Here is a 24,646-nt window from a genome sequence, read left to right as displayed (position 1 = left end):
GAGGGAAGGGGGAAGGAGGGAGGGAAGGAAGGAGGGAAGGAAGGAGGGAAGGAAGGAGGGAAGGAAGGAGGGAAGGAAGGAAGAAGAAGTAGGAATGTTGTAAGATAAGATGGAGTTATGGGATGGTAAGAAAGCAATTTCAAGTATATTGTCAACTGTAGGGGAAAAATTGTTATAAATACATATTATTAATAACAGCTATGAGATCATATAATTGTGAATGTATATATGAAATTAATAAAATTTTCAAAAAAAAAGAAAAAAAAGAAAACCACTGCTGGTCTCCGTGGTTATGTGGCTGGCATGACTCAATGCCGAAGGCGCACGGAACGCTGTTCCCTTCCCACCAAAGGTGGTTCCTATTTTTCTACTTGCATTTTTGAACGTGCTTTCGAACTGCTAGGTTGGCAGAAGCTGGGACAAGTAACGGGAGCTCACTCCATTACGCGGCGCTGGGGATTCGAACTGCCAAACCGCCGACCTTCCTGATCGACAACCTCAGCGTCTTAGCCCCTGAGCCACTGAGTCCAGACAAATAACAAAACAAACCCTAATCAAGGAACTACCAAGGGGGAAAAAAACGTTTCGCCCCCACCATCAACATTGCTGGGGGGAGCAAAGGGAGCAAACCCCCTTCCTTCCTAGCACTGATGATGTTACCAAGTTGGTTGATGAAATGTCTGCAAGAGAACAACCAGGCTCAGAGAGCACCAAGGACACCCCACAGCCCCAAATCTCTCCAAGCTGAACTCGCCAAGTCTTGGATCCATGGCCCATTTGGGTCTGATGATACCTAACGAAGAACAAGTTTCCGCCACTTCGACCTAGCCTGACGTAAACACTCATGTTTTGAGACCCTCCGGTTTCCCCAAACCCCGCTGGGCTGTCATGCACACGCCCCCTCCCCTTTCCCTGTGCCCCGCTTTGGTTTGCACCCACCTGTGTGTAGAACGACAGGCCCACGGAGCCGTGGCATGAAACTGAAGCCTGGGGTGGATGGGAGGGGGAGGCTCAGATCAGCCTGGGCAAGCTGCTTTTTCTGCAGAGGGGGGAAAAGGAGAGAGAAATAGGGGAGGGGGGGTCAGAAAGAAGAGAAACGATTAAAAGGCAGCAGAGCCGGTCCCGTTGGAGGAGGTCAGGGGGGTGCCGGCGGGGTGGGCAGCAGGGGAAACTACTGAGAGGACCCTCCCAGGCGGAGGAGAACGAAGTAGATTGGAAGGGAACTCGGGTGTGTTTTAGCCTCAGCCGAGCGATCCTGCCGGCTCGGGTTACTTGCTGGATAAATATAGCGCTTTATCTGACCTCGCGCCATGGCTGGGGCAACGCACGCATTCCAGCATTGGGGGGGCTTAAAGGGGCAGGAGATCCCTGCGTGCCTGGCAGTGTGGATCCCCCTGTCCGGATGGAGAGGGGAAAGGAGAAGAAATTGGAGAGCTGGGAAACAAAGGCTGGGTGCGTAAATAATGCAGTCGTTCTAATCATATAGCTTCTAACAATGCAATTCTCAGCCTAGGCAGCTCGAAGCTGTACGGACTTCAACTCCCAGAATTCCCCAGCCAGCTGGGGAATTCTGGGAGTCGAAGTCCATCCAGCAGTGATCGCGAACCTTTTTGGCAATGAGTGCCCAAACTGGATCGTGCACAGGCGCCGGAGCCCCAGAAATTAGAAGATCAGCTGGCCTTTGCACACAGGCAAGCCGGCCAGCTGGTCTTTGCATGCGCCGGAGCTCTGGAAATGTATGCGGCAGTCACCTCGTCTTTTGGTTTATGGCATGCGCATGCGTGCTGCACAGCTGATGTTCGGGCATGCCGGAACGCCGGAAACCCGACGATGAGGTAGCCAGTGTGTGCATTCGTACCGGCTAGCTGGTCTTTGGTTTTGCAGTGCTCCGTCACGGGCAAAGATCAGCTGGAAAATCAGGAAAACAAAAGAGCAGCTGGCAATGGTGCATGCCATAGGTTCACCATCACAGCAGTGGTGAAATTCAATTTTTTTTTACTACCGGTTCTGTGGTTCTTTTTTGAAGAGAGGCCGCCTGTCAGGCCTGTAGTGGTTCCTATAAGAATCTTTGGCTTGCCACACTCTCATTAAGTGGGGAGGGGAATTAGCAAGGGGTAGAATGTGTTGTTTTCAAAATAAAAAAATTCCTTTCTAGAAGCTCAAGGTCATCTTTTGTCTCCTAAACCTTTGCACCTGACCGGAAGCAGCTGGGTGTGGGTGCCAGCGTGGAAGAAGAAGATTGGACCATGTGACGGATTGTGGGTGTCGGGACAAGATCATGAACTTTTAACTGGGTGGGATTCTGATGTAATTTCCAGTATTGGGATTTCATAGCATAACGCCAAGATGTCTAATTTATTAAATTGGGACTTTAAGGATCATTTTGCCTTGGACTCTGATGTAATTCTACATGATACTTGGAACGCTGACAGGGTGGGCATGGTGTGGCTTGGTGGGCGTGGCAGGGGAAAGATACTGCAAAATCTCCATCCCCTCCCCACTCTGGGGCCAGTCAGAGGTGGCATTTGCCAGTTCTCCGAACTACTCAAAATTTCCGCTACCGGTTTTCTAGAACCTGTCAGAACTTGCTGGATTTCACCCCTGCATCGCAGGCACACACAGCTTCAAGGTGCTTGGATTGAGAAACGCTGCCTTAAATTCATGAAGACTAGAAACCTGATGGTTAAAAAAAACATGAAAGCTGGCATTCACGGTACGTGGCAACACCCTCTCCCTGAATCCATTGTAAATTTTTATTTCCTCTGGCGTGTGCTAAAAAAAAAGAAAAGGAGCAATGTGAAATCTCAACGGCAATTATCTCTGCCATCTCCAATGCTGTGTTCACACCGAGAGAATGAGGAAACGAGATAGGCCAGGATGAAGCACCTGGGTGAACCTGCGTTACCCTTGGGATAAGATCTCTTGGCCTCGGTTTGCCGTTTGTGAAATGGGCACACCAGAAGCACCCAGGCTTTGCAAGGTGATTTTAAAAAAAGAATGGGAGAAGGAAGCAGCATTAGATATCCTGAACTCCAGCAGGAGTAAGGAAGAAAACATCTCCCCAGAAACGCTGCCAATTGCAAATTCTGTCCCTTTCTTTGTTTCTTTTCAGCAGGGATTTTAAAAAAAGGCTTAAGATTGGCTTAATTTGTAGTATTCCCAGTCCAGGAAAAGGAACCAGGTGTAGCCTTTAACTTATGAAGCCCCAGTCTAGGAAGGGGAACCAGGTGTAGCCTTTAACTTATGTTAGCCCCAGTCCAGGAAAAGGAACCAGGTGTAGCCTTTAACTTATGAAGCCCCAGTCCAGGAAAAGGAACCAGGTTTAGCCTTTAACTTATGTTAGCCCCAGTCCAGGAAAAGGAACCAGGTTTAGCCTTTAACTTATGAAGCCCCAGTCTAGGAAGGGGAACCAGGTGTAGCCTTTAACTTATGTTAGCCCCAGTCTAGGAAAAGGAACCAGGTTTAGCCTTTAACTTATGAAGCCCCAGTCTAGGAAGGGGAACCAGGTGTAGCCTTTAACTTATGTTAGCCCCAGTCCAGGAAAAGGAACCAGGTTTAGCCTTTAACTTATGAAGCCCCAGTCCAGGAAAAGGAACCAGGTTTAGCCTTTAAATTATGAAGCCCCAGTCCAGGAAAAGGAACCAGGTTTAGCCTTTAACTTATGTTAGCCCCAGTCCAGGAAAAGGAACCAGGTTTAGCCTTTAACTTATGAAGCCCCAGTCTAGGAAGGGGAACCAGGTGTAGCCTTTAACTTATGTTAGCCCCAGTCCAGGAAAAGGAACCAGGTTTAGCCTTTAACTTATGTTAGCCCCAGTCCAGGAAAAGGAACCAGGTGTAGCCTTTAACTTATGAAGCCCCAGTCTAGGAAGGGGAACCAGGTGTAGCCTTTAACTTATGGTAGCCCAAGTCTAGGAAGGGGAATCAGGTGTAGCCTTTAACTTAACGATCGCACAGGATGGGCCTTCTCCGGGTGCCATCGACTGCACAATGTCGTCTGGCGGCTCCTCGGGGGAGGGCCTTCTCTGTAGCTGCCCCGGCCCTCTGGAACGATCTACCCCCTGAGATCCGGACCCTCCCCACTCTCTCGGCCTTCCGAAAGTCTGTTTGTATTTGTATTTATTATACTTGTATGCCACCTTCTGCCCAGAGGTGGTATTCAGCCAGTTCTGACCGGTTCTGGAGAACCAGAAGCGGAAATTTTGAGTGGTTCGGAGAACTGGTAACTATCACCTCTGGCTGGCCATGCCCACATCTATTCTCTGTCTCCCAAGTCCCAGCTGATCGGGAGGGAATGGGGATTTTGCAGTATCCTTCCCCTGTCGCACCCACCAAGCCACGCCCACAGAACCAGTAGTAAAACAATGTTGAATCCCACCACTGCTTCCACCCCAATATTTCCTGGGACAGCTGTCTAAAATATGCCCCAAACTCATGACCCCGAGAAAACGATGTGTCACTCCGGGCTGAGTGGCTGGGATGATCGAAGCCTTGGGCCTCCAGGCCACAATCCTCAGCGGGTGACTCATCCCAGAATGATAGCAGAGGCTTGGGGCAAAGTGAGATCATCCATTCCAGTTGCCTCTTCCCCCCACCTCCCTCTGAGCCAGCAGCCCGTCCTTATGTAAAACAGGAGAGGAACACAAAGTTTGCCCTCCCTCCAAAGGAAATAATTCGACTTTCGCTTTGTGCTTAAGCACTGGGACTCCTGGTCCAGTATCCTAGATTGGAGCCTGGGGTCAAAGCAAGAAGAATTAGCACATGGGACCAGAGGGCTCCTGAGCAGGTGCAGAGGGCACTGCAAAAAAAAAAAGCCAGGAATTTTAATGGCTAAAAGTCCCTGTGATGACCCTCATTCCACATCTGGATACAGGGGAGCCCATCTCCTCCCCCTGCTGCAAAGGGAGATGGTGATGATGAAGAAGAAGTTGGAGGGAATTGTTAGTTCTTAGGAAGCTATCAAGAGAAACAAAGTTTCTCTTGACAGCTTCCTAAGAACTTCTTCATCATCATCTTCTTCTTCACCACCATCATCTCCAGCAGCTCTCTCCTCTCACCAGGTTTCCCAGCCAGGAATGCCAGGACTACAACTCCCATCACCCCCAGCCACCCCAGATGGGCTTCGGCCGCGGGCCAGCGTTGCCCACTCCCACCCTTCTGGGCTCCCCCCCTTCCCACTCACCCACTCACTCCGCGCCCGCCAGACCGAACCCACCCGGAGCGATGCGCGCGGGGCTCCCACGCCGCCCTAGAGCGGGGCGGGGGGGGGGGTGGCGAGGCGATGGTTTGGGGAGGGGGCGTGAGCGAGGCACCCCCAGCCTCCGAGGTCTCCCCTCCCCTTGGGCACCTCCGAGTCCCCGCGCAGCTACCTCCCTGCGGACCTCCGCGGCCCGGGGCGCCCCAGCCCGGGGCGAAGGAGAGCGCCCCTCTGGCAGGCTCCGGGGCGGGGAAGGGGCGCGGCCCGCACTCACCTGGCCGTCTCCGGGGGGGACGAGCCGAACCCGTCCGGCTCCATGGAGCCCCCAGCCCACCGCCGCCGCCTGATGTCACAATCCGGCCACGCGTGACGCAGCGCGGGCGGCCGACAAAGCCGGAGCGCTCTGCACGCGCTCAGAGGGCTCATCGGCCGCCTCGGGGGGGGGGAGGGCGTGGGTCACCTGGTGGTGCACCGTCTACCATAGATCTGGGAGTCTCTGTCCTGTCCATAGCCCCTCCCTCCTCTTTCCATCGTAGTCCGCAGCGCCGGTAGAAGTGGTTGTGGGGAGGGGGTCTTCCGCGGTTCCTGGGCGCTGCGGGGATGGGTGAGGGGCGCGGCTGCTGGAAAAACAGGTCGGGGGTAATCTGAAACCCAGCCGGCTGACTGGCTGGACCCTCGGTGGGGGGGGGGCTGCAAATGCCCGCTCTGGACCCCGATTGGGGAAGGAAGGGTCTCTATTATGAGGCTGGGGTCGTCCGGAGAAGCCACCCCCTAGAACGACGCCCAGAACCAAGAGTTCCGAAAGTTTCCAAAATGAAAAAAAAGCCAGCTTCTTTTCCTTGGGCTTCTGTTTAAAATAAAATCCGCCCTGTTTGAAAATGTAGACGTTCTGATGATACTACCTAGTAAGGTCATGAAACGTCTGAAAAAAAGACAATTAAACTGGGAGCCCACAGATGTTCCTTTCCTGGATGGAGCTGTGGCTCTGGAGCTGTTCTTGTGATTTTATGCTTGCTTGTTGTGTGTGTGTGTGTGTTTGAGGTGTGTGTGTGTGTATTGTCTGAGACCCTGTTTTTACTCCTTGAATTTTTAGTGAGTAGCCCTTGGGTCATATTAAAAGGGCAAAGTTCCAGAAACAAATAATTACTAAAACTTGATAAAAAGCAATCTAAAATGAAATTTGATAAAAATACAATTTATTCTGAATATGTGCACTGGGCTTGGCTATCAGTGTGTGAGAGACGGCAGAAGTCTCAAAACATGGAATATTTGCAATGAAACCATGTTTCCCCTTAGCCCTACCAAGACATCAACAATCTTGAGTCCCCCCCCCCCCCAAATAATAATAATTTGCTGCAAGTTGCAGAAACTGGGCCTGGCTAGTCTAGGGAAGAGAAGGACCAGGGGAGACAGGAGAGCATCTTCCGATATTTGTGGGGCTGCCACAGAGAGGAGAAAGGGGTCAAGCTATTCTCCAAAGCACCCAAAGGCCAGACAAGGAATAAGGGAGGGAAACATTTATGTGAAAATATCTACAGACCCCTCGCATCCTGGACATCAATTGTTTCAACTCCTACCCCAAAATGACGTTATAGGGCACTGCACACCGAGACAACTAGACATGAGGACAGTTTTTTCCCAAACGCCATCCCTCTGCTAAACAAATAATTCCCTCACCACTGTCAAACTATTCACTAAGGCTGCATTACTATTACTATTAATCTTCTCATCGTTCCTGTATGACTGTAACTGTGTTGCTTGGATCCTTACTATTTATATTGTTTCCCAGTATCATTTGATTGCTTAATTGTATCCTATGACTATCATTAAGTGTCGTATCTTATGATTCATGACGAATGCATCTTTACTTTTATGCACACTGAGAGCATCTGCACCAAAGACAAATTCCTTGTGTGTCCAAACCACACTTGGCCAATAAAGAATTCTGTGCTATGCTATGCTATGCTATGCTATGCCATGCCATTCTTTCTTAATTCTATTCTATTCTATTCTATCCATATTCTATTCTATTCTATTCTATTCTTTCCATATTCTATTCTTTCCATATTCTATTCTTTCCATATTCTATTCTTTCCATATTCTATTCTTTCCATATTCTATTCTTTCCATATTCTATTCTATTCTATTCTACATTCTATTCTATTCTACATTCTATTCTATTCTATTCTATTCTATTCTATTCTATTCTATCCATATTCTATTCTATTCAATTCTATTGTATTCTATTCTTTCCATATTCTATTCTTTCCATATTCTATTCTATTCTTTCCATATTCTTTTCTATTCTATTCTACATTCTATTCTATTCTATTCTACATTCTATTCTATTCTATTCTATTCTATACTCTCTGATCAAGGAGAGATTCAACCTGGAAATAAGGAAGAATTTCCTGACAGTGAGAGCCGTGAGAACCCATGGAACAGAAGTTGCCTTCAGATGTTGTGGGAGCTTCATCCCTGGAGGCTTTCAAGAAGAGGCTGGACTGTAATCTGTCAGAAATGGTGTAGGATCTCCTCCTTGGGTGGATGGGGGTTGGACTAGATGACATACAAGGTCCCTTCCAACTCTTTTAATCTGTTCTGTTCTGAAGAACTCTGCTTAAAGCTGCTCTTTTCTCTCTCCTCCCCGTCTTATTTTCCCTTTTGTGTGCTGACAGGAGCCCAACCTCCGGTGTTTTATCGGTAGCAAACTTGAGAGCAACATTTAAAAGTAATTTAAAAAAAAAATTCTTCAACCAGTGAAGAAGCACATCGTGCTCTTTTTTAAAAAAAAAATTAGCTGCAATTCACACCATCCAAATAAATGAACCCCCCCCCCCAAGAAAAAGAAGGAAAAGCAAAGACACAAGGAAACGGAATTCTACAATCTAAGGATTTTATTTGTGCTGATAGGGGTCCTTTCGCCCCTCGGTTGTCTTGGACAAGAAGCGTGGGAAAAAAACACTCTACCAATGTTCACGGAAGGAGAGGAGGATGAAGCAGGAGGGATGGGCAGTCTGGAGGGGGGGGAAAGGGGAGGAGGGCATTCCCAATTGGGAGCCGCTGAATTTGCCCGGAAAAATCAAAGAGCCGAGAGAGGAAATCAGGGATTGGGCTTACCTGAGCAATAAAATCCTGAAGGTGGGAGGAAGAGAAAGCGGTTGGCTTAGATGGAAAAGCAAAAGCTGGATGGGGGGTGGGTGGGAAGAGGGGGGAGGGAGGGCCAGGTGGGGAAGGGCTGGAGAAAGAGGCAGAGCAATCCGAAAACATCCAGAATCACAGGTTTGAGAGGGGCAGCTGTACAAATCAAATCCAAATAAACCATCTCACAAGCCATCCATTCTCACCTAGATGACCTCCAACCATTCACTTAAGCTCGGCCTGTCATTCGAACCTTGCCATGCAATCAGGAAGCCTTTGAAGGGCTGGGTATAAAACTTGTGATTATTATTTCCATCTGATTTAATGTATCTTGCATTGTTTATCCTGGAAAAAAATGATTGTCCACAGAGGCACAAACATTCCTTCCAGCTACAAACATCTTGGCTTTGTAAAGGTTTGGCTTTAACAACCTGATACTTCGTTCTTGGAAGCCTGCAACAGAAGGTGTTTCAAAATTTTAAATATTATGCCTCCATTTTTATCTGCAGACTGGTTGCTAAAATTGGTGCCAGTCAGTTCCTGTTTTAAAAGCATAAAGCCCCCAACTTCAATTATCTGATTGTGTTGTCTCCCCTCCCACCCCCCAAATTGGTGCTTTTCCATAAACCTTCAGAAATCTTATCCTACACGAAGTCTTCCGGCTGCACTATTTTGAAGGAAGGAGGAAAACTAATGCAGAAAACTTGCTACGCCCAGCATCCTATGGGAGAATGTAAATAAAGACAGGTTGGTTGTTTTAAGGGAAGAAACCTCAATTTGCAAGCCTAGAATTTCTGGAGAACATTTTAACCTCGCCCATCGCTTGCAAGCCTTCTGCATTCCACCTTTCCAGATCCTCACGGCTAAAAACTACTTCAACCCTCAGAGAAACAGACATTTAAATACATTCCAAATTAAACTCTGAAGCGGCTTGGGAACAAACATCCTAGCGAAATAGGGCCAGCAAGCTAGGAATGTTTAGCAAGCATATTTGTTTTGTTGTTTATTTTTCCACATGCAAAGAAACAAATCACCTTATATTTCCCTATGCTTCGATTTTAACCCAACTATTTTTGACTTTTTGAGCCCATTTTTTTCCAGCCCTCTGACTTAGAGTTAAGTGTTGGCTCCCCAAATTCTTTTTCATAGGTTAATTTTACTTTTCTTTCCATTGTAGACTTCACATCAGTCTCCGATGGTGCATATGATTGGTAATTGATCTCATTTTTTTTCTGGCATGAAACTTGTAATTTAAAGGACCCCAATCTTCCTGTTATTTGGGTATCCTTGGTGTATTTTAGAATTTCTAGATACTTTTCTTGGGATGGGTCACCATATAAATGATGCATAAACACATGTTGGGGTACCTTAAGATAAAGGTTCCCCTCGCACTTATGTGCTAGTCGTTCCGAACTCTAGGGGGCGTTGCTAATCTCCGTTTCAAAGCCGAAGAGCCAGCGCTGTCCGAAGATGTCTCTGTGGTCATGTGGCCGGCATGACTCAATGCCGAAGGGGCACAGAACACTGTTCCCTTCCCACCAAAGGTGGTTCCTATTTTTCTACTTGCATTTTTTTATGTGCTTTCGAACTAGTTTGGCAGATGCTGGGACAAGTCATGGGAGCTCACTCCGTTACGAGGCACTAGGGATTCAAACCGCCAAACTGCTGTCCTTTCTGATAGACAAACTCAGCATCTTAGCCACTGAGCCACCGCGTCCCTTTGGGATACAGCAAGAGCCGAGGTGGCACAGTGGTTAGAGTGTTGTACTGCAGCCACTTCAGCTGACTGTTATCTGTAGTTTGGCGGTTCAAATCTCACCGGCTCAGGGTTGACTCAGCCTTCCATCCTTCCGAGGTGGGTAAAATGGGGACCCAGACTGTGGGGGCGATATGCTGACTCTGTAAACCGCTTAGAGAGGGCTGAAAGCCCTATGAAGCGGTATATAAGTCTAACTGCTATCGCTATTGCTATTGCAGTACTGCAGGCCACTTCAGCTGACTGTTATCTGCAGTTCAGCGGTTCTAATCTCACCGGCTCAAGGTTGACTCAGTCTTCCATCCTTCCGAGGTGGGTGAAATGAGGACCCAGACTGTGGGGGCAATATGCTGACTCTGTAAACCGCTTAGAGAGCGCTGAAAGCCCTATGAAGCGGTATATAAGTCTAACTGCTATTGCTATTGCTACCTTATTGCAGCTAAATAAATCACTACCTTTTGTTATAATTGTAGAATACAAAGGTGGTTATCTAAGAAGAATGTATGTGGTACCCCACTTTTTATAGGAATGAGCTGGGGTTTTTTTGACCTTGCAATCTTGACTCACAGAATCCTCTTGCAAATTCTGGGAGAGTAGCCAATCTCTTGTGCCCCCTCCACCTTGATGGCCGAAAATGCAAGCCGAAGGGGAAACAGCTGAAATTACGCTTTGTCAGAGAGTCGTTAGCCTTGCCAGCATCTGGATTTACAAATTAAATCAATAAATACACAGAAATAAATCTGAGAAGGCACTGATTTTCTTGAGAGTGAGGGAGAGGGGGGTGTCCTTTTGATGTCCTCTGCAAGCCACGGGTTCCTTTTGGTCCCATGGAAAGAATAACAGAATAGATGAGTCAGAAGGGACCTTGGAGGTCTTCTAGTCCAATCCCCTCTTCAAGCAGGAGACCCTGTGCCATTTCAGACCAATGGTTGTCCAAAGAGGCACAAACTTTCCTTCCAACCATTGATGGCTCTTCTCAAAAGGTCAGATTGAGCCGGACAAACTAAAATGGGGGATCCTGAATTATTCTTCTCAAAATACAAGGATTCTTTTTTTCCCCTTTCCTTCTTTCCTTTTCTTTTTCCTTCCTTCCTTCCTTTCTTCCTTCCTTCCTTCCTTCCTTCCTTCCTTCCTTTCTTTCTCTTCTTTTCTTTCCTTCCTTCCTTCTCTTCCTTCTCTCTCTTTCTTTCTATTTCTTCTTTTTTCTTCCTTCTCTTTTTCTTTCCTTCCTTCTCTTTCTTTCTTTCCTTCCTTCCTTCCTTCCTTCCTTCCTTCCTTCTTTCTTTCCCTGCCTCCCTCCCTCTCTCCTTCCTATCTTTTTTATCCAGTAGCTACCTCTTTGATCACCTCCTTGCCAATAGGAGGTTTCTGCCATCCATCTGGGCCATGGACTCTTCTTCCTCCAAAGCAGGACTCACCCGTTCCACAGAACAGTCCTGCCCCAAATGAACAGATTTGGGAACTACAAACACCATCCTCCACAAGTTACTACAAGCACTTTTATCAAACCTACTCAGCTGATGCAAGAAAACTGGGAACGGCCAATTTCTGGGCCCTGCGTAGACGCCCAAAACTGAATTGCATGGTGGCACAGTGGTTAGAGTGCAGTACTGCAGGCCACTTCAGCTGACTGTTATCTGCAGTTCGGCGGTTCTAATCTCACCGGCTCAAGGTTGACTCAGCCTTCCATCCTTCCGAGGTGGGTGAAATGAGGACCCAGACTGTGGGGGGCAATATGCTGACTCTGTAAACCGTTTAGAGAGGGCCGAAAGCCCTATGAAGCGGTATATAAGTCTAACTGCTATTGCTATTATTGCCAAGCCGAGCAGCACAATTTTAATTTCTGTTTGGAAAACGTTGCATGCATTTAAAATATAATTTAAGAAAAGGAGCGATTCCCTGCTTCCTTCTTTGACGCAGCCCAAGACAATGTTCTCCGACTCTTTGTATGGTTCAGCTTGGCAGGCCACCCTCCAAGAAACCCCCTGGGCACATAACTGGAACCATCTTCCCATCCTCTCCCTGCCCCAGGGCTCCTTCTTTGGCCCAAAACGAAAAAAAGAAGAAGAAGAAGAAGAAGAAGAAGAAGAAGAAGAAGAAGAAGAAGAAGAAGAAGAAGAAGAAACGGAAGCTGCAGTGCCCCCAAATCTCCTAGGAATCCGTGTTTTTCTTTCGTGCCTTATATCCAGAGAGTTCTTGGAAGACCAAAGAGGAAAAAGACCCAGAAGAGGGAAAATGGAAAAACGGAAAAGAAACAGTGGGCACCGCTCTGCTTTTGGGGGAAGGGAGTGAGGATCGGACAAGAAAGCGGGATGGTGAAAGCAGAGGGAGGGAGGGGAAGAAGGCAAGGCAATGGGCTATGCAGTCATGCTCCCGTTTTCCCCAACCCCTTGCAAATGCGTTGCTTGCACATTACAGCACGATAAGTTTGGGTTTAAGCGCAAATTAGTCACTCCCAGCAGCTATGTGGCTAAAGAGAGAGCGATAGAGATAGATAGATAGGGGGAGAGAGAGAGAGAGAGAGAGAGGGAGAGGGAGAGAGAGAGAGAGAGAGAGAGAGGGAGAGAAAGAGAGATACAAGAGACAGAGAAAGAGACGATTAAGAGAAAACCGTTTTGCCTTCCAGCTCAAATCCATAGTCCTGTTCCCTCTTTCCAAAACCACCGGGAAAAGGCCCACTTTCCCCAGATGGGTTTAGACTTGTGTGACAGGCCGTTCTTCCTTCCTTCTTCTTCCCCCCACCACCCGACCTCCCGGTGCCCCTCTCCCCCTCGCTGGCTTTCTTCTCCCGTCACAGCGAGACAAAATCCACAGCTTGCAGCAAGGGGAGCGACAGGAGCAGCAGGAGAAGCCAGGAGGTGTTCTGGATGAAGACGCTGATCCCGGAGCATCTCGCCAACTGGGCTGTCGAAGGGGAAAAAAGGACAGAAGAGAGTCAGCGAGACGGAAGGGGCCTTGAAGGTCTTCTAAGGTTGAATCTCTCCTTGGTTCAGTTTCCACCCATTATTCCTCGTCTGGCTTTGGAGAATAGCTTGAGCCCCTCCTCTCTGTGGCAGCCCCTCCCACTCTCACGGCCTTCGGGAAAGCTGTTAAAACCTGGCTGTTCCGGTCGGCCTGGGGCTATTGACCTTATTGTTAAGGTCCAGCCCCGATTAGAACGAATGTGTGTTGTGAATTTTTAAACCATTCTGTTTATTTTCTTTTTCTTTCTTCCCCTTGTTTGTAAGCCGCCCGGAGTCCTTCGGGATTGGGCGGCCTATAAATTAAATCAATCAATCAATCAATCAATCAATAAATAGGAAGGCTGCTGTCCTGTCTCCCCTGGTCCTTCTCTTCACTAGACTAGCCCTGCCCACTTCCTGCAACCGTTCTTCATATGTTTTAGCCTCCAGGCCCCTAAAATCATCCAGGTTGCTCTTCTCTGCCCTCTTTCTAGAGCAGGGGGTCTCCAAACCTGGGAACTTTAAGACTTGTGGACTTCAAGTCCCAGAATTCCCAAGCTGGGGAATTCTGGGAGTTGAAGTCCACAAGTCTTAAAAGTCCCCAAGTTTGGACATCCCTGTTCTAGAGTCTCAACATCGAAGTCTCAACTACTAAGTCCCATGAGCCGAAGTGGCGCAGTGGTTAAATGCAGCACTGCAGGCTACTTCAGCTGACTGCAGTTCTGCAGTTCTGCGGTTCAAATCTCACCGGCTCAGGGTTGACTCAGCCTTCCATCCTTCTGAGGTGGATAAAATGAGGACCCGGATTGTTGTTGGGGGCAATATGCTGACTCTGTAAACCGCTTAGAGAGGGCTGAAAGCCCTATGAAGCGGTATATAAGTCTAACTGCTATTGCTATTGCTATTGCTATCTCCCTTGCATTCGGTTAACCCCTTATCTAACTCCAAGCAGGTGAGTTGAGAAGACTCCTCTGCATAAACCGTTTAGCAACCAGTCAGTTTCACTGGACCTTCACACAGGGACCCGGCCTTTCACGCCTGACCTCCGCTCACCTTTGACCACCGAGATGTTCCTGGACCGCATGTCTTCGTAATCGTTGGTGATCTTCAAATTGCAGGTGTAGACCCCCTCGTCTTTGGTGCTGAAGCTGGCGAGGTACAGGCACACAAGGTCCTGGGTGGCCGTGACGTTGGTGCGATACTTGTAGAGGTTGCTGGCGACATTGATGTTGCCGGCCACAACTGTTCCCACCCCAGTATCCTTGGAGAGGCGGAATTCGTAGGTCAGAGCGTTGCTGGTTTTGCGTTCATAGGCACAGTCTATCCGCAGGGTTTGATCCGACACGCAGGCCGTTAGTCTTTTGATCCGCTGGCCATGGCTGACTTGGAGCACTTCAGGAAGGAAAGAAGAGAATAACAGATCGATAGATGGATAGGCAGGTAGATGATAGATTTGATATAGATCGATAGATTGATAGATTTGATAGATAGATTTGATAGATAGATTGATTTAATAGATAGATTTGATAGATAGATAGATAGATTGATTTAATAGATAGATTTGATAGATAGATTTGATAGATTTGATATAGATAGATTTGATATAGATAGATTTGATCAATATAGATAGATAGATTTGATATAGATAGATAAATATATTTGATATATATAGAGAGAGATTTGATAGATAGATTTGATATATATATATAGATAGATTTGATATAGATAGATTTGACAGAGATAGATTTGCTAGATAGATTTTATATATATATATAGATAGATTATATATATATATATATATATATATATATATATATATATATATATATATATATATATATATATATATATATATGATATAGATAGATAGATAGATTTGATAGATAGATAGATTTGACAAATAGATAGATTTGATATAGATAGATAGATTTGATAGATTTGATATAGATAGATTTGATAAATATAGATAGATAGATTTGATATAGATAGATAAATATATTTGATAGATAGATAGATTTGATAGATAGATTTGATATATATATATATAGATAGATTTGATATATGATAGATTTGACAGATAGATAGATTTGACAGATAGATAGATTTGATAGATAGATTTGATATATAGATAGATAGATTTGATAGATAGATTTGATAGATAGATAAATTGATTGATTGATTTGATAGATAGGTAGATAGGTAGATAGAGACAGATAAATAAATAGATAGATTAGATAGATAGATAGATAGATAGATAGATAGATAGAATAGCAGAGCCTGAAGGGACCTTGGAGGTCTTCTAGTTCAACCCCCTGCTCAAGCAGAAAACCCTATGACATTTGGCCACACCCACCCAGTCACATGACCCCCATCACCAAGCCACGCCCAGAGAACTGGTGGCAAACATTTTTACATTTTACCACTGGCGTAGGGTTGCTAATAACGCCAAGTATTAACAATATTTAATCAATCCCAGGAATGTATCTCCAAATCCCCATAACTTCTAATCCTTACTATTTGAAATTCACTGTCCTATCTATGTGTTAAATCCCCTTTTAAGAATCTGGTTAAAAGGAGTCAGAGGCGACCTTGGCTAAATGAGGTCATACGTTAAAGCAATCCACAACTCCTATTAAAAATAATTACCTACTCAACCCAATGGTAAATTAAAGACTTTAACAAATTAAGAGAGGTTTTCTCATTAACCTTATAGAGGGGAAAGGGAATTATGCATACGTTCGTGCATATCTCATATCACGTAAAAAGAGGGCATAACACAGCTTTCTCTGCTTCAAATCACCTGCAGATCAGAAATTCTTCCCTGACCAAGGAAGATTCCCTAACAATCTTAATTTCCATGCAAATAGAAAATCCAGAGGTTTGATATTTTTTAAGCTCTACCTAGGGCTCAATTGCTAGCAGAATCCAGATGTAGAGCTAAAAAAAATATTAAGGATACATGAGTTTAAAAAGAGGGGGAATATTAGACCACACAGAGAAAGAGGCCGAGTCATATAATGCTTCTCAACCTTGGCCATTAGCTCTGGACTTCAACTCCCAGAATTCCCCAGCCTTGGAATTTTATCTTCGAATAGAGTTGGAAGGGAACTTGGAGGCCTTCTAGTCCATCCCCCTGCTCAAGCAGGAGAACCTATACCATTTTAGATAAGCGACTACCTAGATTTTTCTTAAAAGCCTCCAGTGATGGAGTACCCATGATTTCTGGTGGCAAGCTGTTCCATTGGTTAATTTGCCCTCGCTGTTAAGACTAGCGCATGCTGGCTGGGGAATTCTGGGAGTTGACGTCCAGACCTCTTGAAAAATGGATGAGAGCAGATTTCCCCGTTTTTATTTTTCACTAAAGCAGTTTAGACAAAGACCCTGCCCCCAAATTTAACAGACAAACCTTTCATGGACTAAATCTTCATTTCGTATAGCGGAGAGATTTTTGTCAAGAACAAAGGAAGGACTCAGAGTGATTTTTTAAAAATACTTTCATGATGGATGGGAAGTGCAGATGAACAGGTATCTTTTAACACAATCCCTGCTGAAGCTCCCTACAAATAGTCCATTTAGTGGCCATTTGAAGTTACAATGGCACTGAAGCGACTTATGACCTCGTTTCACACTTACGACCGTGGTCACGTGGTCAACATTCAGAAGTTTGGCCACCGACTCATATTTATGACGGTCGTAATGCCGTGTGATTTCCCCCTTTGCAACCTTCTGACAATCAATGAGGAAGCTGGATTCACTTAACAACCTTGCTACTAATGTAACAGCTGCCGGCGGTCCACTTAACGACTGTCGCAAGGAAGGCAGTAAAACGAGGGCGAAACTCACTTAAAAGCTACCTCCCTTGTCGACAAAAGAAATATTGGGTGGCAGAAGCTGGGACAAGTAATGGGAGCTGACGCCATTGCACGGCGCTAGGGATTCGAACCGCTAACCCGTCAACCTTTCTGATCGACAAGCTCAGCGTCTTAGCCACTGAGCCGCCGCGTCCCGTGACCGTGTAGCTTAAGAGAGGACATTTCCAGGAACTGGATGCGCTGGGTCCAGGCAAGATGCTTCCTGGGGCCACCAGGTGGCAGCACACCTGGCACAGTGTCTCCTTTTACCTGCCAAAAGGAGAGCCAGGCTGACCGTTGATCTCAACATCTTCCTGGGTGGGTGAATTCGGGGTGGGGCGTCACCTGGCACACCTGGCAGCGTCTGAGGAGCGAAATCTAGGAACAGAAGCAGCACATAGTTAAGGAGGCAGCGGTGCAAATCGATTGGCAGCGCTGGCAATGCCCCCTTGGCTAAAGCAGATGTTTCTGTGTGTGTGTGTGCGTTTAAAATGCCAAAGCAGCTTCTTGGCCATGGTCGGATGGCATCGCCCAGCCAAAGAGGCTTTTTTCCTTTTTGCCAGCCAAGGATTCCCCTCCTCTTATCTCAGGCTTCTAAAATTCTCTTTTCTGCAGGGTTTTTTCTTTTGGTCAGCGCTGACCGGGCATTGTGCCAGCCAGCCAGCCACCCGTGGGGGGGGGGGGGGGAGAAGAGAAAGATGACTCACAGGCCCGACTCTGAAGCTGCAGAAGAATTTTTATGATCTCCTGCGGTTCAAAAAAAAAAAAAAGACCAGGAATGAATTCTAGGAATTGTGGAGCTGGGTAGAGGATGCCCATCTGCTCCTTCGCCAATCTGAATTGGCAATTTCCTCCCCGGGGGGTGGGGGGTAGGGAGAAGGTGGCAAAAGGGAGACTGCCATGAAGGGGAAGCCTGGAAGACATACTGCAGATCTTAGAAAATTGATTTTTTTAAGGAAACATTAAATTAACCTTGGAAGGAGAGGATGGAAATCCAGGGGAAAGAGAATTTGGACTTGTACAAAAATCCTTCCCAGGATGAAAAACTCATGAATTTCCCCTGTAATTTGTTGTTATAGGCAGCGAAAAAGGTTTTGATGGGTGCAGCTGCATCCATTTTTCCCAGAAGCAGAGGGTCTGGCTGGGGCAGAGAAGGGGGCACAGGATGCGCCCCTCTCACGCCCGCCCTATCAGGGGAGGCAGGACGGCCGACCTTGGGCGATAGCGCTTCTCCTGCAGACCCGGCGATCCCTCTTCTCCTTCTCCTCGGAGGGTCTCCTATGTGGGAGAGCCCCTTCCCCCACCCTCACCCCCGTCTCGCGCCCATCTAGGCCGGCCTTCGAGGGTCTCTGCCCCGTCGGCGCAGCGCAAACGCGGCGGATCCTGCGGCATTCCAGGACGCAGCACGCGCGCGCTTTTGCGCCCTCCGGGCCAGCCAAAAGCATCCCGGCGCGCCCGCGCTGCGGCAACTGTCTGCTTTGCGCAAAGTGACCTTCTCGACGCCGGATTCGGCCGGGATCCGCCCTGCGGCCCTCTCGCCTCGCCTGGGCCAGACACTCCCGCCGCTGCCCCCCCCCTCCCCACATCCCACGGACTCTCGCAGCCCCTCTTCCCCGCCTGAGCGCCCGCCGCCTGCAAGGGTCCCCCTCGCCTCTTGCATCTCCATCATCACCCTGGACAGCTCACGTGGGCCTCCACGGCCTCTCTCGCTTTCCGACGTTTTCCCACTTGCGTGTTGAGACTGAAGGGGAGACCCTCCAGACGGAGGGATCTACTGGGGGGGGGGGAGAGGCTGCGAAATCCCCTCGGGGGGTGGGAGAAGAGAGCCGGGTCAGCTTGCTTCGCCCTTCCCGGCTCTCTGCGCCTCTCTCGCCCTTTCTCCAGCATCCCCGAACTGGTTTCCCGGACGGTCCCCCAGTTTAGTGGCTGCCACTCTTCCCGTCCGTAAGGGAGGAGGTTGGTCTCCTGGGGAGGATGGTGCCTGGAGTCTTTCCATCCCATCCGGCCACTCCCGGGGGGCGCCGAGGTGGTGGTGGCTGCCTGCCCGAGACGGGCAGGGAATGCGCGCTTGCTAGCCAATTACGCACCGGTTGGCTCCTCAAGCGGGAAGGATGCCCGCGTCCTTCCCTTCATTGCGCCCCCCTCCTCTGCTTATTCCCAGCCGGAGGAAGAGGAGCGGAGAAGCCGAGGCTGCCTGCCTGCCTGCACCCCGCTTCCCCGTCCCACAGCCACACCTCCTCCCACTCCCGTTACCTTCAGCCACGTCCAGCCGCCAGCACCGCTCTCCCGGTCTGGCGCAGGTTGGGTCGGCTGCACTAGGCGCCTCTGCGAAGGGGTGGGCTTCCCAACAGGCCCCGCCCCTTCGCACAGCCCTCCCCGCCTCTGCGGTACCCAGGCGGAGAACCTGCAGCAGCCTGGCGGGGGGGGGGGATCTTCTGCGCGTGAGCCAAGGCAGAGTGTTGTGTGGGGGCGCGCCTCTGATAGCTTTGCAAGAGCGACTTGGGTGTTTGGGAGCTGATGCGACTCGGGGGTGGGGGTGGTCTGGAAGATGCCCCCATGGCTCCTTCTCAGGGCGTTTGGGTGGAGAGGGGGCGAGGAATTGAGGGTCAGGGGCTTCGTGCCACCAGAAGAGACCCGTTTTTTCTTCTGGAAGGGAATTGGTGAACGGATTGGGTTTACATTAAACCATGGTTTGCGAACTGCTAAGAATCTGTAGAGATTCTCAGTAATCCAGGTCCTGGTTGTCCGAAAGGTGCTTTTTCAAGATGCGGTTATTTTATTTATTAAATTTATATTACAGCCACCTTACTATTAAGTGACTATTATTATTATTATTATTATTATTTGCAACAACAAAATTGTATCACAGCGGCCAATTGTTTTGCCGGATTTGGCATTGATTACTAGTCGGGCCCCACCCAGGGGCCTAGGACGTTGTAAAGTATTTTGGTAATATGCATGCAGATCCAAGCAGTGCGGCTTTTTGCATTTGACTGATGGTGATTTTGTCAATTTTTAGCTGTTTTAAATGTAATTCCAATGCTTTTGGAATAGCACCCAGTGTGCCAATTACCACTGGAATTACCACTGCTGGTTTGTGCCATAGTCGTTGAATTTCGATTTTTAAGTCCTGGTATTTTGTGATTTTTTCATGTTCCTTCTCAGCGACCCTGCTATCATCAGGTATTGCGATGTCTATGATTGTGACCTTGTTTTTCTCAACCAGTGTGATGTCTGGTGTATTATACGCCAGTATTTTGTCCGTTTGTATGCAAAAATCCCACAAGATCTTGACCATCTGATTTTCGGTGACTTTTTCAGGCTGATGTTCCCACCAGTTGTTGTTGTTGTTGTTGTTGTTATTATTCTAGTTCACAATTGGCAAAAAGAGGTCAAAAATGCATTCTGATTTTCTCCATATGCCAAGCTACTTTTGCCCCATCCACACGTTCCTACATGCAAACATTTCTCAATCTCCTCCCATGGAGTGGGCTGGCAATGGGGATTTTGCAATATCCTTCCCCTGCCGTAACACCTGAGCCACGCCCACAGAACCGGTAATTTAAAAAAAAAATTGAATATCACCAATGCCATAGCTGAAAGATGGAATCTGAACTCGAATCTCTATGCAGACACCCTTCAGTTTTTATTTTATTTTATTGGGTGGGTCAGATCTTTTGTTTCCCTCCTGCAATCCTTACAAATTCCACACTGCAATAATTCTGTCAGGGTTCCAAATAGCATCCAGAAGTAAATCAGAGTCCAAGGCAAAGTATTGCTCAAAGTTCCAATTGATTAAGAGAGACATGTTGGCACATCTGGGGAAACCCGAATCTGAAAGCTTCCTGGTTTTCCCCACCCAGTTGAAAGTTCAAGATCTTGCCCCCAACACCCACAAGTCTTGTGTATCTCCAACGTGCTTATATTTATCGCTTATGCCTCCTGAGCTTCTCCAGGAATACGGAAAGTTAAAAATCTATTCCACTCGAAACTGGACTTTCTCATTTTTCTTTGAAGACGTTTCTCTTCTCATCCAAGAAGCTTCTTCAGCTCTGACTGGATGGTGGGGAATGGAAGGACTGATATTCCTTGCAGACAGCTGGTCATTTGCAGCCTTTTAGAGGGTCCTTGAGGCCACTTGGAGGTCTATCTCTGTCCTCAGGGTCATCTGAGTGGTGCAAACGGTTCCTGTAGTCTGCAATTATTTTCCCCCTCTGGAAATCCATTCCTACTCCCATGCCATTCAAAAGATGTTCATCTCAAATTGTATAGTTTATTTATTTATAAATAAATTTAAATGAGATACAAATTGTATAGCTAAAAAGTCTGTAGAAATTCTCCATCCTTCAGGTCTTGGTTGTCCCAAAGGTGCTTTTTCAAGAGGCAACTGGACTTTCTTGTTTTTTCTTTGAAGGCTTTTCGCTTCTCATCCAAGAAGCTTCTTCAGCTCTGACTGGATGGAGGGGAATGGAAGGATTGATACTCCTTGCAGACAGCTGGTCAATTGCAGCCTTTTAGAGGGTCCTTCAGGCCACTTGGAGGCTTGCCTGTGTCCTCAGGGTCACCTGAGGGGTGCAAATGGTTCCTGAAGTCTGCTACAGACCTTTTAGCAATACAATTTGGGATGAACATCCTCTGAGCGGCGTGGGAGAAGGAATGGATTTCCAGAGGAAAAATTGCAGACTACAGGAACCATTTGCAAACAGTTCCTGTAGTCTGCAATTTTTCCCCTCTGGAAATCCATTCCTGCTCCCACGCCGCTCAGAGGATGTTCATCCCAAATTCACTCCCATGGGTGCCCATCCCAAATTGTACGGTTAAAAGTCTCTCTGCAATCCAAGCCCGTTTTACACGGCTGCTTTACAAGCCCTTGAAAACCTGGAGTTTTTCCCCTCGTGACACCAAGTCAAAACCTGACTTTCCCAGATTCATCTCAAGAAAAGAGAGTCTTTTTTTTTGTGTGGGAAAAAAAATGTTTTAATTTTTTGCAGCCTCACTCAGACACTTGGCAAAAACAGATTCTTCTGTTTGGAGAAGACGTTTCTTCCTGGAGACGGAAGCTGCCTTCTTCCTAGAAGAAATCTGGGCATTAAGATCCTTCTGGAAAGAGTTGCGTGGGTGTTTGTGTGTGAGTTAAGGAGACGCTGGGTGTCCACATTGCACAAAAGACCGGTTTCTACAACCTGATGCCCTCCGGAGTGGTGTCTTGATGGTTCAAAAGTTTTATTTCTTTTAAAAACAAACATTTCATCATTCCTCAATCAGTAAGACATCGAAGTACAATTTTTTGTGTGTCAAAATAGTTCTAGTTTACCACCAAATTCTTGTCTAGCCTAATGTATACCCCTCCCTCCCTCCACCCTCCCCCCAACTCCCCTCCTCCCCCCAACCCCCCTCCTCTTCCCCCCCCCCGACTTCCCGGAACCCGCACACGGTATGGATTTTTAACAAACACAGTCTAAAATCTATTGAGAAAAAAAGAAATAAAGAAATTAATGACATTCTACATTGACCTTAGCTTCTTCTTGCTGAGCTAAACAATTTAAATCATTTCTGATCTTAAGCATAGGCTAACTGGGATTTCTTGGTCCCGTATTTGTTTTGTATATAGTCAATCCATTTTTTCCCCAGTCTCGTTTATATCTCTCATTTGAGTGATCTTTAAGATATAGCAATAGCAGTTAGACTTATATACCGCTTCATGGGGCTTTCAGCCCTCTCTAAGCGGTTTACAGAGTCAGCATATTGCCCCCAACAACAATCCGGGTCCTCATTTTACCCACCTCGGAAGGATGGAAGGCTGAGTCAACCCTGAGCCGGTGAGATTTGAACAGCCGAACTGCAGAACTGCAGTCAGCTGAAGTAGCCTGCAGTGCTGCATTTAACCCCTGCGCCACCTCGGCTCTATATGCCGATATTTTAGCCCTCTCGGCTAAGTTTGTAACTTTCAATGTCCATTCTTGAAGTTGTAGGCAAGTCTTCCTTCTTCCGGAGTTGTGTCTTAATGCCCGGGGATTTCTATCATAGTCAGATGCTTCCTCTTCCAGCTTTCTTTCCTTGCTGCAAAAGGTTATGCAGCTGGGCGTGACTCACTTAAGGATGGGCAATGGAAATTATGATCCCAGTTGAGGTCGCAAGTCAAGGATTAGCCATAGGCAAGGCTGTGTATTATTCAGGAGTGAAATTCCATTAGAGGGAGTCTTGATTGTTGAGACCCTCAATTCGCCCTTCTCTGCTATTATCTCTGTAAGCCTCCTGCGGATCGGATGGATTATCAAATTTATAGAGATTCCTAATTGCTTGGCATCGTTAAAGCCATTGATCCGGGAAAGGAAAATTGTGTGTGTGTGTGTGTGTGTGTGTGTGTGTGTGTGAGTGTGAGTGTGTGTGTGTGTGTGTGTGTGAGAGAGAGAGAGAGAGAGAGAGAGAGTGTTCTCAGAAAAGTTTGCTTGCCACAATAAGCGAGATAGTTAAGTGAGTTTGGCCCTGTTTTACCTCCATTCTTGCCTCGGTTGTTAAGTGAATCACAACCGTCCTTAAGTCAGTAACCTGGTTGTAAGGGAATCTGGCTTCCCCATGGAGCTTTGCTTGTTAGAAAGGCATAACAAAAACTCTTTCATTAACTGCCTGTGAATTCTGCTCATTCACATCCAGCCAAGTCTTACTCCCAAGTTGACCCCTGCCCTTTAGCTGTCCCCTTCGTCTGGCAACTCCGCGCATGGATATTAGCGACGACTTGGAACAAATGGGCAGCTGGTGAACATCCAGGCATTAAGTGACTTCCTCTGTCATTTCTGCATGATAGCAACCAACGATTCACAAGCATCAGCAGAACAATGTTACTGCGGTCAACAGCTTCAACCCATCCATAGTTTCTGTGCTGACCGAGGCTTCCTAAGAGCATGAAACAAACTCCTTGTCCCAACAAAAACCCTTTTATTAACTGACGGTGAATTCCGCTCATTCACATCCCGCAAAGTCTTTCAAGGGAGGATTTACAGTCACAGACCTCATCTGGTTTGGAGAGCTGCCAGGCCGAGATCTGCAGAACTTGGCAAGGAGTCTCGGAGAGTCACGAACCAATGAAGTGAACTCATTGACTCCTGCAAACTCCACTCCCCTTTCGCTCCTCTTTTATCTCCTCTGGGAGGGGCCATTCACCATCCACCTGTGGCCTTACTCCCAAGTCGACCCCTGTTCTTTAGCAGTTCCCTTCGTCTGGCAACTCTGCGCTTGCGCACACTGGGAACAGGCTCCAGCTGTTCGTCTGCCCCACTGATGTCTGACTCCGAAGGCAGCTGATAACTGGCATACGAGTGCCGAAAGGGGAGCGCACACATGCGCAGGGGAGCACCGGAAACTGGAAGAGCAGTTCCCCGGTGCGCATGTGCATGTCAGGAAGCTGAGCTTCTGGATTCTGGCACGCCCATGCACCCTGGTCACCTGGATTCTGGCACGCAAAGACCAGCTGGCCGGTGCACATGTGCATTCTGGAAACCAAAAGCTCATGTTCTCATGCGCGCCTGGAAACTCCTCTCGTGCTCACGAAGACCACCTGGAACCTGGGAGAGCAACGCGGGATGGCTGCTGTGGCCGGAGAGATGGCTCTGCATCCCGGGTGTAGGGTTTCCTGCTTGAGCAGGGGGTTGGACTAGAAGACCTCTATGGTCCTTTCCAGCTCTTCCATTCTCCTGTAATCCTTCAGGTCAAGGCTGGTCTGGAAGTAATTTGCCTTATTAAAACCAGAAAGTTAATCCCTTTC

At 47.5% G+C, this 24,646-nt stretch overlaps 2 protein-coding genes across 3 annotated transcripts in view; both read right to left on the bottom strand.

The window, feature by feature from the left end:
* USP2 (ubiquitin specific peptidase 2) overlaps nucleotides 1–1,194 on the bottom strand; it is a gene marked incomplete at its 3' end in the record, with an annotated part of 58,115 nt that extends 56,921 nt beyond the window's left edge. The window contains 1 exon segment of the mRNA XM_087703788.1: nucleotides 940–1,194.
* THY1 (Thy-1 cell surface antigen) overlaps nucleotides 1–19,219 on the bottom strand; it is a 97,693-nt gene extending 78,474 nt beyond the window's left edge. Inside the window, exons 1-4 of one of the 2 annotated variants that reach the window (XR_015695578.1) lie at nucleotides 19,138–19,219; nucleotides 17,155–17,262; nucleotides 14,087–14,425; nucleotides 12,833–12,995 (exon numbers count right to left, since the gene is read on the bottom strand). Coding sequence is in view for 1 of the 2 variants with exons in the window: in XM_087706435.1 (XP_087562561.1) it covers nucleotides 12,883–12,995; nucleotides 14,087–14,425; nucleotides 17,155–17,194 (492 nt within the window). In the remaining variant the exon portion in view is untranslated. Of the gene's footprint in view, nucleotides 1–11,388; nucleotides 12,996–14,086; nucleotides 14,426–17,154; nucleotides 17,263–19,137 lie in introns of those variants that run through there. The other variant, XM_087706435.1, reaches the window with a different exon arrangement.
* Nucleotides 19,220–24,646: the final 5,427 nt, after the last annotated feature.

Source organism: Thamnophis sirtalis, unplaced genomic scaffold, assembly GCF_051295495.1.
Source record: "Thamnophis sirtalis isolate CommonGarterSnake01/CBP01778 unplaced genomic scaffold, rThaSir2_p1.2 scaffold_2, whole genome shotgun sequence".
Lineage (NCBI taxonomy): Eukaryota > Metazoa > Chordata > Lepidosauria > Squamata > Natricidae > Thamnophis > Thamnophis sirtalis.
Note: the sequence above shows the minus strand (reverse complement) of the source record. Positions and strands in the feature narration are given on the sequence as shown.